The following is a 22930-nucleotide window of genomic DNA, read 5'->3' as shown; positions in this document are numbered from 1 at the left end:
GAATAGATGCTAAGGATGGCTATAAAGTATTTACATGTCCCCAGCAAGTGATGTCCTTCGAAGTCAATGGACTGGGTAAGTTATTTTGTGGTGCTAATATTGCGAAGTGGACCGACTCATTGAACATCCACTTGACCGTCCGAGGAAGCTGAGCTTCTTTTTTATTTCTTTTTAGGCTGGTTCCACCTAGCGGCTGGAGTTTGTTTCGTGTAGTAGCACACCTTCGGGACAGTGTTGTGGATGAATCTGCACATTCTTTGTGCTTATGCCTTATGAGTTTGTTTTGTACAGTATTTCTTGCAGGACATTGGAGTGATTGGGTCTTTGTTGCACTCATTTAGCAGTCGATTGGGCTGGCTCACTGAACATTCAGTTGACTGTCCGAGGAAACTGAATGGCCTTTTTTTTTTGGTTCTGGTTCCGCTAGCGGCTGGAGTTTGTTTTGTGGAGGAACACACCTTCAGACAGTGTTGTGGATGAATCTACACATTATTTTTGTTTATTATGCCTATTGGCTGGAGTTTGTTTTATAGATTATCTTCTTTTGTGTAATTCTGTTGTAATACAAAATTTGGGGCTCTCGTAGGTGTATGAACTGGGGTGGCTGTGGCTCAGGTGGTAGAGCGGTCGGCTGCTAATTGCAGGGTTGGCGGTTTGATTCCCGGCCAACACGACTCCACATGCCGAAGTGTCCTTGGGCAAGACACTGAACCCCAAGTTGCTCCCAATGGCAGGCTAGTGCTTTGCATGGCAGCTCTGCCTTCATTGGTGTATGATATGAATGTGAGTGAATGTGTGTGTGAATTGGTGAATGGGACACAGTGTAAAGTGCTTTGGTAACCTCTAAGGTTAAAAAAGTGCTATTTAAGTGCAGACCATTTACCATTTTACCCGGTAGCGGAGGTACAAACAAATGGATTCATTTCAGATTATTTTACTCTGGATAGGGGCACCCGGCAGAGTTGCCCTCTTTCCTAATTATTGTTCTGTCTTGCCCTGGAACCATTAGCAGCCACTATAAGAAATGAGGAGGATTTTCCAGGGTGGTGGCAGGAGGTATGGCACATAAGCTTTTGCTTTACACATATTATATTTTATTATTCATCTCCGACCCTACTAGATCTATGCCTTGCCTCCACAGAATTATTAATTCCTTTTCTTACTTCTCAGGATACAGAGTTAATTGGTCTAAATTCGAAGCTTTGGCTCTGACAGTGTACCGGTAATGGCTTTTCAGCTGGGCGCCTTTCAGTGGCCCAAACCCAGCATTAAGTATTTGGGTATTTTATTCCCAACAAATTTGTGAGATTTAGTTAGAGATCATTTTGACCCTTTAATAAAAAAAAATTCAAATGATGTCGGCAGGTGGGCTTCATTACATTTATCTATGATTGGGAAGGTTAATGTTACTGAAATGTATTGTATTCCAAAATTTAACTACCTGCTACGGTCTCTCCCTATAGATGTCCCCCTCTCTTATTTCAAGCAATTTGATAGCATAGCGAAGTCCTTCATTTGGAATGGTAAACATTAAATTTCAGTAAGCTGCATAGGCTGATTGACAAAGGTGGGCTAGGCCTACCATAGATTTTGATTTATTATTAAGCATTCGGTCTCAGACATTTTGCTCATTGGTCGCTTCCTCCTGAGAGAATGTTCTTGCCCCTATTTCTCCATTGCGAAGCCTTTCTATCAAACTAACCGTAGAAATTAAGTTATACCCCGTTATCTCGCATTTGCTCTCAGTATGGACAAAAGTAATACATTCAGACATTTATTTAAATGTTGCCTCGAACATATGGCTGAACCTGAAATTATGTATTAATAAAGCCCCTTACTGCTGGTCAGAGTGGATTGTGAGGGGGATTACTACACTTGGTGACCTATATAAGAGTGGAGTGTTGAGATCCTTTGAAAATTGTATTCAATATTTTAGGATTCCCTTGTCGAGAACAAGTCTGGGAACAAGAAAATGCTGTGGATCATGATCGCCAGACCAATAGTTTTAAGGGGATGGAAGCTGGAGCACCCCATTTCAGGAGTGGTGCTCAGAGATGGGGAAGGTGGCGGCTTTTGAAGAAGGGTCATCTAGAAGATTGGGGAATTTGGACTCATTTCTGGGGAAATAGGGCAAATATCTGGTAATTTTGGAGGGCTCTGGGAGGGGCAGTGGAGAGAGAGGTGTAGTTTTTAATGTGTGTGTTTCTTATATTTTTTTATTTTATTTTTTGTGTGTGTCTATATCAAGTGTGACCACTGGGATGTTGTTGAGGGTCAGGGTGGAGTTGGGGTTTGGGAGGTGGAGGGGAAATAGTGGGGGTTAAATATTGATTCTGTTTATATTGTATGTGTTTTTCTTTTCTTTGTTTAATATATTAATCAATAAAAAATGTTAATCACAAAAAAGCTTGAATTTTGCTCATACAAATCTTAGACTTTGGAGATCCATACTGCATTTTATGTATTTTGAGGCCCCATGAAGAGACGTCACATGGAAATAATTTGATTATGTCACCAATTCCTCTTTCACACCATGGATGCATTTATGGAAAATTGTATTCTGTATTTTTGTATTTTTTATATTTTTTTTAGAATTATATACTGTTAAGCCACAGAAACTTTTAAAGTTAATAAAGGACAAGTTCTTGCTTTATATTCTGTAGATGAACATGAATGGAAACGATCATCTGCCAAGTTACTTCAATGCAGCAGACAAATGGCCTGGCAAAATCCACGAGCCCCTGGACCAGGGCAACTGTAATGCGTCCTGGGCCTTTTCGACCGCAGGTGAGCCAGACAATACATAGCACAAAGCACAGCATTCAGAGCCAAGAACATAGATGAAAACAGTAGATACAGTGAAGTGTTTCAAGTGTGTTATGTAATATTATTTTAAAAGGTACAACACTGATGTTCTTTTGCCCTGTCTCTCATATGTGAACCCTTTCACTCACTCCTAGCTGTTGCATCAGACCGGATCTCTATTCAATCAATGGGTCACATGACCCCTCAGCTTTCGCCTCAGAATCTGATTTCCTGTGACACTCGTCACCAGGATGGCTGTGCTGGTGGCCGCATAGATGGAGCTTGGTGGTACCTGAGGCGAAGAGGGTAATTCACTGCATACTGTATTTTCACCCAACAACAAATTCAGCCATGGCCAAAAGTACTGGCAGTGACATACATTTTGTTTTCAGGTTTCTAGTTCAGTATTTGTAGATTATTTTTTCACATGTTTCTATGGTATACTGGAAAACAATAAGCATTTCATGAGTTTTAAAGACTTTTATTGGCAAAAACATTCAATGTATGCAAAGAGTCAATATTTACAGTGTTGACCCTTGTTCTTGATAACCTCTGCAATTCACTCTGGCATGCTGGATGTCAGCTTCTGGGCCAAATCCTGACTGATGTCGATCCATTCTTGACTTTTTAGTGCTCAGAGTTGATCACAATTTGTGGGCTTCTGCTTGTCCACACACCTTTTGAGGATTGATCACAGGTTCTCTATGGGATTAAGATCCGGGGAGTTGCCTGGCCACAGATCCAAAATTTCAATATAATGATCTCCGAGCCACTTCATTATCAATCTTGCCTTGTGACATGGAGCTCCATCATGCTAGAAAATGCACGGATCATCACCAAATTGCTTCTTGATCATTGGGAGAAGTTGCTCTTGCAGGACATTTTGATACCATTCTTTATTCATGGCAGTGTTTTTGGGCAGAATTGTGAGAGAGCCCACTCCCTTGGATGAAAAGCAACCCCACACATGGATGGTCTCAGGATGCTTCACTGTTGGCATGACACAGGACTCATGGTAGCGTTCACCTTTTCTTCTCCGGACTATCGATTTACCAGATGTCCCAAAAAGTCGGAAGAGGGCTTCATCAGAGAAAATAACTTTGCACCAGTCTTCTGCTGTCCAATCCTTGTACTTCCTGCAGAAATTCTGTCTTCGTTTTTCTTGGAGAGAAGTGACTTCTTTGCTGCCCTTCTTGACACCAGGCCATCGTCCAAAAGTCTTCACCTCACTGTGTGTGCAGATGCACTCACACCAACCTGCTGCCAATATTGAGCAAGTTCTGCACTGGTGGTGACACAAATTCATAGCTGACTGCTCAGGAGGAGACTGTCCTGGCGCTTGCTGGACACTCTGGGATGTCCTGAAGCCTTCTTCACTGCAGTTGAACCTCTCTCCTTGAAGTTCTTGATGATCTGGTAAATGGTACTTTCAGGTGCAATATTCTTTGCAGCAATTTCCTTGCATGTGAGGTCATTTTGATGCAAAGTGATGATGGCTGCACGTCTTTCTTTAGAGGTAAACATTGCTAACATGAACACAATGATTGGAAGCACTTCTTCCCTCCTTTTATAGCAATCAGACTGCTCTTATAATCCAATCAGAATGATAGTGATTTCACCTGACTAGTACTCGTTCATACTTTCCCAAATGATGCTAGCTGGTCATTTTTTTTGGCCAATGAAGCTTTTTGCAATTATTTAAAATGCATCTGATCACTCTGCACAATAATCTTGAAACAATGTGAATCAACACCACAACAACTGAAGCAGAAAACATTGCAAAACACAAAATTTATGTCACTGCCAATACTTTTGGACATGGCTGTAGAACACCAAATCTGAAGTGGTTCATCCAGAAGCCAGAAGATGTCAATACTTTTGCAAATTACTTTTTCTCTCAGGGTTGTGACAGAGGAGTGTTACCCCTTCTCTTCACCCCAGCAAACACCTGCTGAGTTTGTCCGTTGTATGATGCAGAGTCGAGCAGTGGGCAGAGGAAAGAGGCAGGCCACAGCACACTGTCCTAACAGCCACAGCTACCACAATGATATCTATCAGTCAACTCCACCGTACAGGCTGTCTTCTAATGTAAGCAAACTGACCACTCTAAGGACATTACCTTTGCAAAAGATTTAATGTTGGGTTACTGCACTTATCTGCATAACTTTTCACCCTCAAGAGATACTGTACTCCTTAATCTCAAGCAATAGGTTGCTTAAACATTTATGGGGTCCATGGGTTTGTAAACGTTAAAAACCCATGCTGCATAAATACAACAATAAGTCAATTCTGTATTTCAGCTCATTTTATGAGTAGTTAAACTCACTGTCCTAAACTATTTAGTCTGTGGACATTTCAAAATAAGGCAGAAGAAATCATACATTCCCATTTTCCTTCTGTCACAAGTGTTTTATGTGCAATCAGTGATCCTGTGTGTTGCTCTGATGTTTTTACATGTTTACATCAAATTATTGAATCACACTCTCTATAAAACATATTTAACCCTGCCGGTGTAATCCCAATGGTTAAAGTGTCATTGATTTACTGTTTTTTCCCTCACACTCAGCATCTGTGCACATTTTAGCGCTAATTTTTTCATCAATCAAGACCCATCAACCCAAAACCACTGGGAGAATAACTCAGCAACTGTCAGGAGAGGCATTACATCAGTAGTCATGTCATAATCTAATGTATTCTTTTCCCAATCTAAATATATTTCCCACCACCCATTTGTCTTGTTTAATGCATAGTCTACATTATATACATACATCTAGACGTGTTTAGATCATACAGTATAGAGTTCCAGATGTGACACAGGAAAGTGTTTAATGACTGGTCAATTCATTATCCTTAAGATTGCTTTTATACAACAGTTCAATGAATAAGCTTAATATCAAGTAACTTACATTTTAGACACAATATGGCCATTTATTTTGTCAATTTTTTTACTCCACTTATAAAAATAGTTCAAAAATCATTGCGTGTCGCAGAGCAACAAACAGGCTTACATTCTGTCTGTAATACGAAAGAAACAGACATGCGGAGGGATATTCAAACAGTGAATCGGCCAAGTGATGTTATACTAAATTTCAGCACTCTTGAAACTCTGCTTGTCCAATCAGATTAAAGGAGCAAAACTAACTGTTGTATAATGTGTATTAGAGTGGAAGATGCTGTTCATTCTAGCTTGTTGAACTTACTGACATCTAGATTCCGCTCTCTCGCTCACAGGAGAAGGAGATTATGAAAGAGATTATGGATAATGGCCCTGTGCAAGGTATGTATTTCTCCAGAAATGTGTGTCTGTGTGTTTGCTTGTGCAAGTCTGTGAGCCAGAGGATAAGAATGGTTAAAAATACTTGCTTAATACTGTCAACATCTTCCAAGCTTTGCTTTATGTATTATTAGTCTCTCATGGACGCCCATACAGCATTCAGTTTGTACAAAAGGCCTTGAGCTTTAGGTCTAAACTTGTCACATATGCAATGAATTCTTGGGAAAAATCCCCTAGAGTAATATGATAGAGTGCATGGTAGAGAGAGACTATAATGTCTGGGTGTGTGTCTATGTGTGTTTGTGTGGAGATGTTCTGGGGTGTTCCATGATCCTGTGCCAGCTTTCTGTTGTATTGTTCCAGACAAGAGGGAACTCTGGCTTTACGCCAGTTTTCGTTTATAATCTTTACAAAAATTCTGTCTAACCTCTGGCTCATATTGAAAAATCTGAGATGAAAGGATTGTTTTCATGTGTGTGAGTGTGAGTGTGTGTGTGTGTGTGTGTGTGTGTGTGTGTGTGTGTGTGTGTGCGTGCGTGCGTGCGTGCGTGCGTGCGTGCGTGCACGCTCATTAGACTGTTTACTGTGCTGTGTTTGCCAGTGTTTGAGCTAAGCATACCTTAGCAATGTCTGGAAAAACCCAAAGGGCCAGAGGGTACAGGTAGTTTCTATAAGCCTACTGACAAAAAATATATAAATTTTAAACCAGCCAAAGGTTCTTGGCTGGTCTCCCATCCAAGTTATGCTGGTTAAGCTAGTCTGTTTTGATGATTTTAGAGGGGTTTTGGGCACTTTTCAGTTGCCAACCAGCTAAACACCACCTGACAACCTCAGTTACCGTTCACTTTTATTGCATTTTTTTAAATACATTCTACTTTACATCTCTTTTGTGTTCCACGAAAGAAAGAAAGTCATGTGGATTTGAAATGACAGAAATGTGAGTAAAGAGCAATATAATTAAAATGTTTGGATGTACTAACCCTTTAACAACAGTGGGGTTTGGTAGGCAGGGAATGAAAGTTTCTTCAGAAGTTTCTTCAGGGTTTTACTTTACTTAATGCTATGTGAAGTTGAACTCATTTGAGCTAAACAATAGCAGTAGCTGCAACTTTGATCTCACTTTGAACTGCTTGGGAACAAGGTGTTTTGGTTTGCTTGTGGGATATTATGTAATTGTGCTTTTAAAGCCACCATAGTATTTCCCGCATTATGACTGTAAGTGATAATATGATAGTTTAAATGTTGAATGAATGGCATCTAAAGGCCAACGATCATTCTTTGCATTAAAACACAATGCCATTTGAAGTAAAATGGACACAAATTCAAAGCTTCTCCAAGTACACAGTAAATGGCTTTGCATTGTATTAAAAAATGTTTACTTATAGATACATGCCACCATACTGTGCATAATAGGTGTGTCTACTATTTTGTTTTTTTTTTTCCTTTAGCCATCATGGAGGTTCATGAGGATTTCTTTGTGTATAAGAGTGGAATTTACAGACATACAGATGTGAATTACCACAAATCGACACAGTACCGCAAACATGCAGCACACTCCGTCAGGATAACGGGGTAAGACTAGTAGTTTCCCCACAGCATTGTATAATCTTCAGTGGTGGAAACCAAAGGGTTGAAGAAGAATGTTTGGCAATATTTTCAGAGCATGCTTTGGATAACAACATTTCTCTTAATCCTTTGATGATAATGTTTCTAATGGTGCATTCAGTTGCTTCTTGCTGATACTCATTTGACAAAAAATTCAGGAATACTTCAACAATGAACAAGCAAACATAATATACAAGGCGTAAATCCTTATATAGAGAGACATTGTGACCCCACAATTTGTTGTTGCTGGCAGACAAATCACCCGGATGACTGGTCTTCCAGACCTGCCTTCAGAAGAACGACCCTGGATCCCTATGTTTAGTTTTTCTATACTTAGTCATCCCCATAACATCACTCCTGCTGTAATTCTTAACTCATCAGCCCCTCTTTTCACTGCTGAATGGACTGAAATTTGATAGAAGCACCGATTGCATTAGTACACTGCTCTCTTCCTCATGAAGGATGCAATTAAGGACTGGTTAAAGAGTGATTGGTTTAATTCAATCAGATTACTTTAAAACAAAAATAATTTAAATTAGTTAACCTTGTTCATAAAAGTCTTTTAAAATGAGGACAAAACACAAATAGGAGCAGTTTATTTTTTTTCAATAATGAGAAAGTATTCTGTCAAGTATTGTTAAATATTCCTGCTGCCGTCTGATTTTCCATCATATCATTAGATATTTCAACCTGTTACTGGTCTGCATGTTTTGTGGCATTTTAGTTACTGGACTGGTGTGTGAAAATACAGTATATGACTGATACTTGCAGTATTCAGTATCATTATTCAAGTTATATGGTGTGTGTTCTTTTTACAGAAATATCGCTCCTAAAATGAAGTATGTCTAAACAACAACATACAAATTGTAAAACAGTTGAAGGATGGGCAAGGAGGAGGCGAGAACCGGCTTGTCAACATAAATGATATTTTAATGAGAAACTTAAACCAAAAGCACAAACATAAACACACATGGCGGACATGCCCGTAATTCTCTCTCTCTCGAACCATCGTCACCAGCCGCCTTTATCCCTCGCACGCCTCATCAGGCCGATTGGGGACCGGGCGCGCGATATTCCGACCCGGCCCCGCCCCCCTCCGCTCCACACAAATATTTAAGGAGAGTGTTTCTCAGATATTCTCGATGTGCTAGAATGTGATAACTGAGTGATACAGAATTTTTTTATATACTGTAGTTTTCCAGGCCCCTTCAGGCAGTTATTAGATACATAGGTATTTAGAGGCATAACATGCTTGACTCTGCAAAAAAAATATATATATATTTAAACCAACTTAAGATGATCTCCAGTTGGTCTGGTAGTCTCTCAGCCTGGCCAAGTGGTCTATTAGCATGGCCAAGTTGGTCTTTGATTGGTGTAGTGGTCTCTCAGTCTGGCCAAACTGGTCCTCAGTTGGTCTAGTGGTCTTTCAGCATGGCCAAGCTGGTCTTCATTTGGTCTAGTAGTCTCTCAGCCTGCCCAAACCTGTCTTCAGTTGGTCTAGGCTGACCAAGTTGGTATTTAGTTGGTCTAATGGTCTCTTGGCCTAGCCAAACCTGTCTTCAGTTGGTCTAGTCTGATAAAGTTGGTATTTAGTTGGTCTAATGGTCTCTCAGCCTAGCCAATCAGTTTTTTGTTTTATCTAGTGGTCTCTCAGCCTGACCAAGCTGGTCTTCAGTTGGTCTAGAGGTCTTTTAGCCTGGTCAAGTTAGTTGTCAGTTGGTCTAGTCTGATAAAGTTGGTATTTAGTTGGTCTAATGGTCTCTCAGCCTAGCCAATCTTTTTTTTTTTTTGCTTTATCTAGTGGTCTCTCAGCCTGACCAAGCTGGTCTTCAGTTGGTCTAGTGGTCTTTCAGCCTGGTCAAGTTAGTTGTCAGTTGGTCTAGTGGTCTCTCAGTATGGTCAAGCTGGTCTTCATTTGGTCTAGTAGTCTCTCAGCCTGACCAAGCTGGTCTTCAGATGGTCTAGAGGTCTTTTACCCTGGCCAAGCTTGTCTAGCTGGTCGACCTTATGGTTTGTCTGAGCAGTTGTACAGTCTAACCTGTTGCTGTTGTCTGTGAGTTTGAAATGCTTCACAGGTGATGGTGATATTGAATAAAATCTATCTGAACCCTGGCTTTTCTCTCAGCCTCCTGTCACTCATTGACTCTGCGGTTCTTGCGCTGCTCTAGATGCTCAGAGGACGCTGGCAATATAGAGTTGGCATATGGGGGCAGTGGCAGTGTTTTTATGGGGAAAATCCAACCGCAGTGCATTCTGTTAAGCCCAGGGCCTGGGAAAGTTTATGGAAAGCACTGATGTCCAGTGTAATGGAAATGACATTATTCAATGGGCTGATCCAGACTCCACAATGCAGACAGCGAGGACTAAAACCACAGCAGGTCAGGGGCTGCTTTTATGGAAGCAGTGGTATGTTTGTCATTGTTCAGAGCCAAAGGTAGAAAAAATGGTGAGATAAGACCATAGCAGAGGTTCGACCCACGCGTTTTCTGGCTTTGCTTAAGTGCACAGCCACCAGCTTTGGCCCTCAAAAGTATGCCTGGTACTTTTCTTGAAAAGGATACAAAATTGGGCCTGAAAATATACCTTCTGAAAATGTTCATCATCAACCTCAGTAGGTCAAACCTTTTTATTATATTTAGATTTATTTTTGAATTTTGTTTATTTTGTGATTAAATAATGAAAAATATACAGTTGAGGAACAAGTAACAGGGTTGCGAATTTAACCTACCTGTAAATTAGCTTTTACTAAGATGTTATTTATGACATTTATGACAATATATGATGGTTTTAAAAAAGACCTCTGGGACTGGCAAAATCCTAATTTTAAGGGGTGATATAGACATTTGATGTGCTTAAAACTAGCTACTTGTCATGCTAGGTTAATTATATGTTTGTTTATGGAGCTATACTTAATTAGTTCTCACAACAAAAAACATGGAATTTGTACCTCTAATGCTTTAAAAAATGTCATGAGAGGCCAAAGTATTTGTAGAAAATGCCATCTGAATCTTGATGTTTTCATATGTGATTATTATTATTTATTTAGGGATTTATTTTTTGTATTTTTTTTTTGGTGTAATGAATGCTGCTTCATCTCCCAGTAGGGTTTGTGAACAGAACGATGTGTTCCAGAATCTGCTGCACTTATGAAACAGCCGGCTCACTGAACATTCGTTTGGCTGACTGAGGAAACTGAACGGCTTTATTTGTATTGATTTATTTTATTTGTTTATTGAATTTTTTTGTGTGTGCTCATTCCGCTAGCAGCTGGAGTTTGTTTTGTGGAGGAACACACCTTCGGGACAGTTTTGTGAATGAATGAACACATTATTTGTGGTTATTCCGCTTATTGGCTGGAGTTTGTTTTATAGATTATTTTCTGTTATGTAATTCTGTCTCACAAAATTTTTACAGAAGCACCGCACTTGAGCAATCCGATGGCAAAGTTGTCGTGGGGACTCTCATAGGCATACATAGACTGTTTGAGTTTAGAGGGACTGACGCCGGTTGGTGCTGTCATGCGCGGGGTTAATGGGCACGTTTTTTTTTTGCACATTGTGCAAGCAACCTAGAGCAACAGTGATGCTTCACAGGATGCGTAAAAATCTTGGTTTTGTCCCCCAAATGGTAAATTTTTGGGGACAAATATATTAAAAATTGGGTTCTGACTAGTATTATGATTGGCAGACAGATTATTTTAAGGGGTTGGAAGTCGGACAGAGAGCCATCATTTCCGGAGTGGTGTGCGGAGATGGGGAGGGTGGCAGCTTTTGAGGTGGTTACAGGTAGAAGGCTGAGGTTTGGGACTTGTTTATTAGAATGTGGGGTAGGTATTTGGTTGTTTTGGGGGACTCTTGGGGAAGGGATAGGTTGAGAGAAGTTTAGTTTAGTTATGTATGTTTGTTATATATTTTATTTATTTATTTATTTTATTTTTTTGTTTGTTTGTGTGTGTATTATTTTATTTGGCCACAGGGGTTTTGTTGGGGTTAGGGTGGGGTTGGTGTTTAGGGAGAGATATTAGTGGGGGTTAAAAGTTAAATGATTATTTGGTATGTATGTGTTTTGTTTTTCTCTGTTGTGTTTTTTCTTTGAATCAATACAAAATTGTAATTAAATTTAATTAAAATCTATTTAACAATGGGTATAAAAAATACACTTAATTCAAAGGGAAAAATAAAGTTATTTTTCATATATTTTCCAGAACATTTGCTGCATTGTGCCCTGCGACTTGAATGTGCAGACTTTTTCTTTTCTTGCTATATAATTTAAGAATATTTTACACAACTTCTATGACAATTGATTTTCAGCTTATAAAGTTTAGTGAACACACCAATGTGTTCTCACCATGGTGATATTTATTGTAATTTTTCAGATGGGGAGAGGACAGGGACTACAATGGTAGAACTCACAAGTACTGGGTGAGAAATTATATCCAACACATATGATTACTCTGTTGAAGTGGAACTTTTCACTCATTGTACACAATTTTAACCAATCTATGTTCGCTCCACAGATTGCAGCCAACTCGTGGGGAATGAACTGGGGTGAAGATGGCTACTTCCGCATCGCTCGTGGTGTAAATGAGTGTGAGATCGAGGCCTTTGTGATTGGTGTGTGGGGCAGGGTAAACATGGAGGACATGCACAACCATCAACACCATCATGGACGACGCAAGTAGAGCAGTGAAATCTTCTGCAGTTGGATCTCTGTGCTCCTCAATGCTTGATTTATACCATACAAAAAGTCAGTCAGTTCTATGGCAGGTATGGGTCTGATTTCCACCAACCTGATAAACCCTAGTGCCTTTTATGTATGTCAATACAAGTACCTATTTACACTATATGCGTCATGGTTACTTTTGTAACCTCCGTTCCCTGAGGGAGGGAACGAGACGTTGTGACGAATGAAGTGATATAAGGGGTCTTCCTTGGGAGCCTCACGTACCTCTGAACTTGAGAAAAGGCCAATGTGAAATTGGCAGACAGAATTTGCATCTCCCACCCCCGGACATAGGTATAAAGGGAAGCGGGCGTGTGTCTGTCAGTCAGGTTTTTGCACTGAGGAGCTGAGAATAAGGCACGGTCCTTTACAGTGGTCTAGTGCTGTGGCAGGAGGGACACAACGTCTCATTCCCTCCGACTGGGAGCGGAGGTTACAACAGTAACCATGACGTTCCCCTTCAATCACTCACTTGACATTGTTTTGAATGAAGTGACACAAGGGGTCCCATTCAAAAACGGCACGCACTAGTCCGTGTTACGTGAACTGCTGAGACAGGTGCGAACAGGCTGCTGCGTGCTAGAGGCAACTGTATCAGCTGCACGTAACCCTCCTCAACGCCCTAAAAGAGATGTCATATACAGACCTTAGGTTCCCAGCACCCCTGTGGGGGGAACAGGTGCTACATGACTTGCATGGGAGCAAGCCTGGCAGCTGCTGCCTTTTCTCTCTCTATGTCTCTCACATAGTGTGTGAAGTGGCTGGGGCTTTCTTAGCGCTATGAAATGCGTCGGGGAAGGCGGTCTTTCCCGGTCCTATTCTTTCAGGGGAAAAGACCCTGCAGAGGCCACATCCTTCCCAGACTAGTGGATGTAACATGTAGCAAATACACCACGAGGGATGTGAAGCCATACGTGGGAGTGGCGCGTGGTAGGTCCTGCCTAATGAGGGGGGAGCTCTACAAGCATGGCGACCGGGGGCAGTGGGACTGCCCAAGGGAGATGCGGGTCCGCCGACAGGGGACCTACCAGCTCCGACCTGAAAAAACACGGGACGAGGCCGACTCAACCCTGAGATTGTAAAATCTTGCAAATGTATTAGGTGTTGCCCAGCTGCTGCTCCACAGATGTCTACAAGGGAGGTGCCATTGGCCAGTGTCCACGAGGATGCCACACTTCTTATCGAGTGTGCTCGAACCCACAAGGGGGCGGGCACGGCCTGGGTCTGGTAAACCAGTGAGATGGCGTCAACAACCCAGCTCTGAACATCTAAAGCTCTGCGTGTGGTCCAAATAGATACGCAAAGCACGTACCGGACACAGCAACGAAAGGGCTGGGACTGCCTCTTCCGGGGCAGCACTTGCAGGTTCACGACCTGGTCCCTGAAGAGGGTCGTAGGAACCTTGGGCATGTAGCCCGGTCACAGTCTCAGGATAATGTGAGTATGTGCCGGACCGAACTCCAGGCAGGTGTCGCTGACAGAGAACGCTTGCAGGTCCCCAACCCTCTTGATGGAGGCTAACGCTATCAGGAGTGCCGTCTTCAGGGAGAGGGCCTTGAGCTCAACTGAATCAAGCGGCTCGAAGGGGGTCTTTGAAAGCCCGTGAGGACCACTGAGAAATCCCAGGAGGGGAACAGGCTTGGCCGGGGAGAGAACCTGATAATGAAGTCGTGCTTAACCAAGAACTTGTCATCTACTGTGTCGTGGTGGGCCGCGATAGCAGCTACGTACACCTTCAAGGTGGAGGGGGACAGCCTTCCATCCAGCCTCTCCTGCAGGAATGAAAGCACTGACTGAACTGTGCATCTCTAAATGTGTTCGGCTTGGAAATAACACCAATTCACGAACAAGCGCCACTTTAGGTCTTAAAGTTGCCTGGTGGAGGGAGCTCTGGCTTGGTTGATCGTGTCTACGACTGCAGGTGGTAGATCACATAGATCTTCTGCGTCCCGTCCAGGAGTCAGACGTGAAGGTTCCAGAGGTCTGGGCACGGGTGCCAGAGGGTGCCCCATCCCTGAGAAAGAAGGTCATTCCTCAGGGGAATTTTCCAGGGAGATGCTGTTACGAGGAGCGTAAGATCTGAGAATCAGGTCCAGGTGGGCCAGTAAGGAGCCACCAAGGTGACCTCTTCCTCGTCCTCCCTGATCTTGCAAAGCACCAGTGCAAAGAAGGCTCACTGGGGGAAATGCGTACTTGTGCAGCCCCCGGGGCCAGCTGTGTGCCAGTGCATCTGTCCCGAGAGGGGCTTCTATCAGGGAGTACCAGAGAGGGCAGTGGGATTTGCCCTGGGAGGCAAAGAGATCTATCTGTGCCATGCCAAATTGGTCCCAAATCAACTGGACCACCTGGGGGTGGAGCCTCCACTCTCCACTGGGCGAAGCCTGTCCCAAGGAGCTGGTTTGCGAGTTGTGACATATGATGAGAGCGCACGCAGCATTGGCAATTTATGTACACTACCGTTGCGGGGCTGTCTGAACGGATCAAGATGTGCTTGCCCCGAATTAGCGAGAAACCTCCACAGGGCAAGAGATACAGCCAGCAACTCTAGGTAGTTGATATGCCAACGCAGCCGGGGTCCTGTCCAGGAGCCAGCGGCAGCGCGCCTATTGCATACGGCGCCCCAACCCTGTTGAGATGCGTTTGTGCTGACCAAGACACGTCTGGACACCTGCTGCAGGGGGACTCCGGTCTACAGAAAGCAGAGGCCAGTCCAAGGGTTGAAAGTCTGACGGCAGGAGGGGGTGATTGTCACACGGTATGTGCCATCTCAGGACTCGAGTCTGTAGCCAGCGCTGAAGCTCATATGCTTGTCTCATATGCATCAAGCCGAGCGGCACGACCACGGCTGAGGAGCCTCTGGAATTGTTTTAGAGGAACCGCTGGAGGACGGAGGTTTCCAGTCCAAGCCCACGCTCACGGCAGCCCGGGCAAGCATGTCGGCTGGACGCTCTCCGATGCAGCGACATTGTCATCATCCAATTCCGGGAGCTCAAGGAAGAATGCTGGATGGCTTTGAGGCGAGCCGCACACATCCCGAGCTCTGATGGAAATGAGCGAGCATGTCGGGGGGTGGGTGGTTTGTGGGGATTTACCTGGTGAAACCGAGCCCGTCGTCATCCTCAAATTGCCTTCATCGCCAGCCATGGTCATGTTCTCGCAGTGAGTATATGAACCATCCACGAACGTCAGGCACACAAGGCAGCGTCTGTGGTCGTCGGTCTTGGAGAGATATTGACCGCATCCAATAACTACACAGAGGCGGAAGGGCATCTTGAATGAAGGGCATCTTATGAGTGGAAACTCAAACTCTTTTAGAGAAAATAAACTCTTTCAGGAGGGAAAACACTCTTTTAGCCAGTGAAAGCACTGTCGAATCGCCCAGTGGCGTGGACTGCACAGCGTGCAAATAGAGAGAACAGCAGCTGGAAACGCGCTGTAAGATCCAACAGCAGTGCTTCTTGCCAGTAGAGGTGAGTGGAACAGTGGTGAACTCAGTTTGCTGTTGCACAACTGCTCGGCTCCGAAGAAAAAATCTGACTGACAGACGCACGCCCGCTTCCCTTTATACCCGTATGTCCGGGGCGGGACATGCAAATTCTGTCTACCAATTTCACATTGGCCTTTTCTCAAGTTCAGAGGTATCGCGAGGCTCCCAACGAAGACCCCTTGTGTCACTTCATTCGACACAACGTCGAGTGAGTGACAGATGGAAAACATATTGTGTCTACAGCCCCCTCTGTACAAATACACACCTCCACTTTGAGGAGAAATTAGTGGCAAATATTTTTAACATCTGTGGAAACTGCAAATATCAGCAGTCTTATTGGTGGAATCTTGCTCATTACACATCTCGATTGGACACTTAATAAAAATAAAAACAGCCACAGGACTGAAAAGCACTCAGGATTCAGTATTCCAAAGATAAAGTACATAGGCACACAGGCACTCTGCATCACAATTTCATAAAATATCAATTATAGTGATATTACGATGTGTCTTAAGCTCTGTTTGGGGGTTTTCCTACTTTTGGGAAGGCATGTCTTGTATCATAGCATCAGATTATTTTGTCATCACTCATTTAGGTAGCCAGTAGAAAGCACTCCATACATTAATTGGCTCTATAACTCTACTCTCTCCTCTCCACCAATAGCTGGTGTGTGGTGAGCGTACTGGTGCACTATATCTGCCGTCACATCATCCAGGTGGATGCTGCACACTGGTGGTGGTTGAGGAGAGTCCCCTATTCACGTAAAGCGCTTTCAGTGTAGTGTCAGAAAAGCGCTATATAAATGTAACATTCATTAATTCATTCGTTCATTTAAGGGATAGAAGGGTGGTTGCAAGAACACCAGGGGGGAAGAGGATGGTTTTAGGACCAATAATTTATTCTGAAAATATCTTAGATTAGATTAATTAAACATATGTCTGCATTTTATCATTCTTTTTAAGCATTTCTGTAAAGTCAGTCTGTAAAGAACCACTCCAGTCAAAAATATTGGACATTTCAGATTATGTTGGCTGTTATATAATCACTTGTATTTCCAAACAAGTGCCTTGCACTCCTTTTAGAATCTAAATTAAGCAAACAAACCACAATGTTTCAGTATTTTAAGCATGTCATACCAAATGTTCCCAGTAATATGGAAAGATCTACAAATAATGTTACTCTTGTTTATTCAGGCAAGGCAGTGAGTCTATACTATGATGATTCCACAACAGAATATTAAAATAAGCTATATCTAACAATATGAGTTAGAATTAAATTAATCCAAATGTTGCATCTGAAGATAATACCTTGTCTTTAAGAAAGCTTAAACATGCTATTGATGCACATACAGTATAGGCCTAAACTCAACATCACTTGTGTTTTATATTAGCAAATGTCTGGGGAAAGGTAGGATCACATGTAAAGGACTGTGGCTCAAAGGCTTTATCATGCTAAACTACCAAAAGGTGGCTTGCCAATTACAGTTATGAGTCGCCCTGTAAATCTTTAAAATCTACATTTCTTGATGGGAGCTTAGCACGACCTAAAAGGTGAATATACAAAGGCCATGATTTGTTTGTCATACCGCCACCTGACATGTGCTAGATTTATTTAAAATGTAATTCAACAGCTCAACTCATGTTTCTCATTGCAACCTTTGGTTGAAATCATTAGGGTTATTTTCTATTGGGTATATTGCACTGGAATATATGTATAAACATTTGAAAGTAAAATACCTCTAATTCAGTGCAACATCAAAGATGACCTTTTCCAAGTCTTAAGCTGTTGTATACTATCAACTAATGAGATCTGAATAAAAAAAATTACTGTATCCGTTTTAAATATTTTATTGATTACCATGACCAGTACTATTATTTCTATTCTGTTTCTACTATATTCATTTATGTTCATTTACAAAAGAAAATTGTTTTTGATTTGAAATTTTAAAATGTTGAAAATGTATTCCATAGTGGCAAAAGTGAACAACATCTCTCTGTATGTGGGATTTGGGTACAATGCTGAATAATTTTTTGTCTTATATAAATCAGAAAAAAAATGTCATATTGCATGTCATCATAGAGCCTTCGCTTCTCAAATATTTATACTGTATATGGGGATTAGTGTGCTTTAACGCATATTATTAGTTTTAGCCAATTTGTTTCATGCATGCAGCAGGTTATTATAGAGCAGAGTTCTAAGCAAGTCCCTCTGCTGACTTTGAAAATGATAATGATGATATGTCTATAATTCAAATGCAATATAACAGGCATTTTATTCAGCAATACTCCCACAGACAGGAAGACTGTGCTGACTGTTTAGATGCATATTTCAGGAACGGATGTTGTATTCTTCCCTCTGGTCAATCAGTATTCAGTTAAATGTTTTCAACCAGTCATGCAAGAAGTTTTCATTTAAATGACACTGTTATATACAGGTGAGTGAGTCCAGTAAATTGACTTATATCATTCATAGTAAATGAAAAGTGGCTAAGGGCAAGACTTTACATTGAGATTCATTTAATATACAGAACATTGTTCTGAATCTTTCTCATTCAAACTTATTCTTATATCTCCCTACAGTTCTTTCTTCTGTCATTGTAATTATTTTTATGTTAAAAACAAAGTTTGTAAATAATGCATCTTTGGTTACTACTGTCCAATTTGTGTTACCATTATATCTCTTGTATTGTCTATACACAATGCACTGTATTGTTCACATGTTTGATGCAATAAAAGCCCTACAGCACACTTAATTACTTTTAACTGTAACCTTTTCTGCATATTAAGTAGTGTACAGTACATGCCTCTAATCTAGGAAATACATATACATTTACATTTATGTATTTGGCAGACACTTTTATCCAAAGCGACTTACAGTGCACTTATTACAGGGACAATCCCCCTGGAGCAACCTGGAGTTAAGTGCCTTACTCAAGGACACAATGGTGGTGGCTGTGGGCTCGAACCGACAACCGTCTGCTTACCAGATCAGTGCTTTAGCCCACTACGCCACCACCACTCCACTTGATATACATAATGTATATCATAGTATATGTTATACATACTGTATATCAACAGACCGATGAGGGTTCTCTTGTAATTAGTAATCTCTTGTAATCTAATTTGGCTTAATTATTTAACTACAGTAAACTAGTAACAAGTACACAACTTATCTGTGTTTAAAATATAATTTTTATTTAAGATGTGAATTAGTTCATGTCTTATACAGTATAACTTTAGCGTTAGCATTTAGCATTTCAATCTTCTATTGGTTAAGTCTTCTCGTTGTTTTTTCAGGCGAGCGTTCACCATGCATGAACAGTTGTATATAGAAAGGAACCGCCAGACTGTGGAAAGTCTTGTGAGAGTTGCATGCAACATTTATATGCTGTTAATTGTGTTTATTTGTATTCTCGCAGAACCACCTTGTTTGCTAACTCTAACCCCTAGACAACAACCTTAAACCTCACCCTAATCTCAACCCTACCCCTGACCTTTAATAGTTATTTGTAACTCATAATTGATTTCAGTGTTGTGCAAAATGGCGGTTGGTTCCCCATGCAAGGCCAGCAACACTGGTGAAGGCACCATCTGAAAAACCACCAAGGGCAACACATAAGGTGGGTAGGCTTACAAGGAACCTTTTAAGCAGTCATAGTTTACCTGGTCAATCCACAGACCAGTTGAAGAGATGAGAACACTAATGGTGTAGGAGAGCGAGGTTCGAATCCGGGGTGGACAGACTTTGTGAACATAAGGTGAATTTCCAGAATGCACTTCCATGAATGGAGTGCAAGTGTAAGGTAACCGTGGCTTATTCATTTTTATTTTTCATCCCAATAGAAATGCTATGGCCAATTAGGAAAGGTTTTGTATAATCTCTATGGACCCTTGTTTTCTAGTCATAATGAGGCACATTCCTTTCTACTTACTGTATTCTGTAAGTTGGACATTGGTGGTGTAAGACATAAATATTTTATATTCAAAGCATTAACCTGTTATGGTTTTTAAATTGGTATATTTTTACTCAATGCCTCATGAACTACCTCAAATGTTAGAAAATAAATGAAATAAAGCACAGCAGGCATGGGAATGTTCCATATGTTTAATTTCAAAATAACTGCTGACAAAACTGAAAATATTTACAACACGTTTCGCATAAACACTAATGGTTACTGTACAACGAAATATACACATGCAAAAAGTATAAAATAATTGAAATAAAAGAAGTCTAAAATTAAATTTCATACATTAAAATGCAATGAGATCAGAACGAATATTAGACATTCAACAAAACGCTTTTAAAAGTATCCAGTCCAAGTTCCCACACTGTAAATGCATCTGTACAACTTTACAATGACAAATAAATTAGGGGACACGATATGGGTCTATACAGATGAATCAACAATGTTCTTCTTACTTGGAAAGAGTCACTGTCCACCAATCAAACATTTCACTATGCTTCAAAATCTCAATTGAGGGATGCATGATGGCTCCAAAAGAAATCAACATATTGAGAGCAACAGACCAATTGTTACCGACTGCATTTGAACCTCTCTCCAGTCAGAACTTACTTAAACAAACTGGTGACATCTTATGACTAAACAGTCACAAAAACTATTCACAGCCTTAGAAATAAAAAGGAGCTACTGTACTTTTTATAAAAACCATATAAGACATATTTAATCATTTAAAGGCTTCACATTTTTGACCATGGTGTTTTGCTATGATATTAAAAGCATTTCAATGTCAAGCACTGCCAAGTATCATCTAATTGGGAGGTGTGATTCAGAAATACCCCAATATATGTGCAGAAAACTGAAAATCTATGAAATGCCAATAACATGGAAACCCATGAAAAAATGCAAAAGACATTTTTTTTTTTCAAAGGTAATCTATGATACAATCATGTAAACAAGTCACAGCTATAAGATGTATAAATTAAAAGGAGTCAAATGTGTCAAGGGGACAAAATAAGGAAGAAAAAACAGAAAAGAAAATTCTCATAAAGCATGGAGAGCTTTGGCATACCGATATGTATAATCACAAAAAAGTGACAAGCATAAGTGCCATGTAGACGATGACCCTGTATGATAACAGGACAATAATACTTTAGTAAATAAAATGACCAGATTAAATAAACACAACAGCAGAAACTGCAGTACAAAGTACATGCTATTCTACATTTTTATTAAAGGTATGATGGATGTCTTCATAAATAATTGCATAAACCGTTGAAGCTGAAGCATTGCACAAGGTAAAACAATGTGAGTGCATTTACAGTCCTCAGTCATTCCTTGCTGCTTTCCTGTCTAAAGCTGATTGGCCACTCAGATGTTTGGCTGCCCAATGGCTGTCTTCCATTGGGGTTCATTTCACCACCCTTGTGATGTTACATTAAAAAAAGAAACTGAACAGAAGAAAAAATAAAACAGTAGGGCAGACAGATATTATAGAGTAAGGCTTATACAACTGTAAAATTCACAACACAATTTGTTCTAGTCATAGCAAATAAAAAATAGGTATAACTTGCAACCGTGAAATTTTTTTGCAGCTAAATGTGGCATAATCATCATCATCATCATCATCATTCAAATAAGCAACTAATTACACTAGGAGACCAAAACAAGCTTTCACTTAAAATGCTTTTAAGAACTTTTAATTTGCTCACAATTTGTGTGTTGCATTCGTTTTGATATGATGTAACTGATTTCACTGATGTTGTTTTTTATTTATTCAAACATATTCCAGAAAATGTGTCATAATCTTTATAATGTAATTGCCATTTTTCTCTAAAGTCATATTATAAAAGGATCTGACCTTAAATGTTTTGAGTTGTAAAAGCACAAAAACAGAGCTGCTTGCTCTCTATGGCTCAGGCAAAACAAACAAAAAGGTTGTTCTCCTTGCTAAATTGCAATTGCATCGCTTTCTTCAGAAAACCTCTGCCACTGTTGTGTAGGTACATTGTTCCACACAAAATATAAGTCCATTTGTGTTGATTTGTTGATCATTCAGCAAATAAGAGAAATGTTCATTTATATACTGTATGTGTATATATATTTATATTCTATTGTTTTATCTCTGCTTAAAATCTTAATTTAATATGGAACTGGGCAGCAGCAAACGACTGGAAGAGAACAATCAATCTCAATTGTTATCTGCCAAAGGCGGCTCCAATTGGCAGACACGTTTGTCAGCACACATTTTGATTAGCTCAGGACTAAAGTTGTCTTCTACATCATAATTGGCAGCAGAAAGAGCATGAGATTAATGTTTCAATTTTCTTGGTCAGATCCTGGACTGTAGCCTGCTTTGCAGAAAAGCCCTGATGCCTCCGAGCGGTCGCAAGTCGTTCTGGTGTTTGCGCCGGTCGATGAAGGAGATGAGTCTTGAGGTATCGATGCATTCAGCTGAGCGACGGCCCCCTCCGGGCCTCAGCCAGGGCTCCTGCAGGCAAGTGGCAGCTGGGGGCCGCTTGGAAGGCTCTGTCCTGAGAAGCAGACACACGAAATCCCGTGCCGCCTGGCTCACGCCCTGAAAGTAGTCGTCGGGGAAGCTAAAGTCTAGCCGGCAGATGTTGAGGCACGTCTCCTCCACGCTTTCATCCAAAAACGGAGACGCCCCGCTCAGCATCACATACGTCACCACCCCCAAACTCCATAAGTCAGAGGACAGAGAGACAGGGTCCCCGATAACCAGCTCAGGGGCCGCAAATTCCGGGCTACCCAGCAGAGGGTGAAAATAAGGAGTCGAATTTAGCTGCACTGCGTCGCCGAAGTCTGTTAGCTTTACCAGTGGCTGGGAGGGGCTCTGGTCCACCACCAGATTTTCAGGCTGATCAGAGATTGGGAAAGGGAAATTAGACAAAGAACTGCATCACCTTGAAACAATACCACAGAAATAAAGCTGACATAGTGGCTCTGTTCCAAAACCTGGCAAGCAGGCAGCACTTTAAGTAATCGTTTGAGACTTCTTTTGACCAAATTCTAAGACAGTATTGCATGTATCCATTGCAGAGAATCATTATGTTTATTT

The 22930-nt window shown here is 41.1% G+C and overlaps 2 protein-coding genes across 4 annotated transcripts in view; one reads left to right on the top strand and one right to left on the bottom strand.

Annotated features, from left to right (window-relative positions):
- The window catches only part of LOC127650873 (tubulointerstitial nephritis antigen-like), a 44995-nt gene extending 26361 nt beyond the window's left edge, over positions 1-18634 (top strand). The window contains exons 6-12 of the mRNA XM_052136506.1: positions 2664-2787; positions 2961-3111; positions 4707-4893; positions 6037-6082; positions 7528-7651; positions 12060-12105; positions 12201-18634. Coding sequence (XP_051992466.1) covers positions 2664-2787; positions 2961-3111; positions 4707-4893; positions 6037-6082; positions 7528-7651; positions 12060-12105; positions 12201-12365 — 843 coding nt within the window. The 3' untranslated portion in view covers positions 12366-18634. The remainder of the gene's footprint in view (positions 1-2663; positions 2788-2960; positions 3112-4706; positions 4894-6036; positions 6083-7527; positions 7652-12059; positions 12106-12200) is intronic.
- Positions 18635-19989: 1355 nt separating this feature from the next.
- The window catches only part of LOC127650219 (triple functional domain protein), a 146600-nt gene continuing 143659 nt past the window's right edge, over positions 19990-22930 (bottom strand). For all 3 annotated transcript variants that reach the window (XM_052135517.1, XM_052135515.1, XM_052135516.1), the window contains one exon: positions 19990-22729. In XM_052135517.1, the coding sequence (XP_051991477.1) occupies positions 22184-22729 (546 nt within the window). In that variant the 3' untranslated portion in view covers positions 19990-22183. The remainder of the gene's footprint in view (positions 22730-22930) is intronic.

This window comes from Xyrauchen texanus, chromosome 10 (genome assembly GCF_025860055.1).
Source record: "Xyrauchen texanus isolate HMW12.3.18 chromosome 10, RBS_HiC_50CHRs, whole genome shotgun sequence".
In the NCBI taxonomy this organism is placed as follows: domain Eukaryota; kingdom Metazoa; phylum Chordata; class Actinopteri; order Cypriniformes; family Catostomidae; genus Xyrauchen; species Xyrauchen texanus.
Note: the sequence above shows the minus strand (reverse complement) of the source record. Positions and strands in the feature narration are given on the sequence as shown.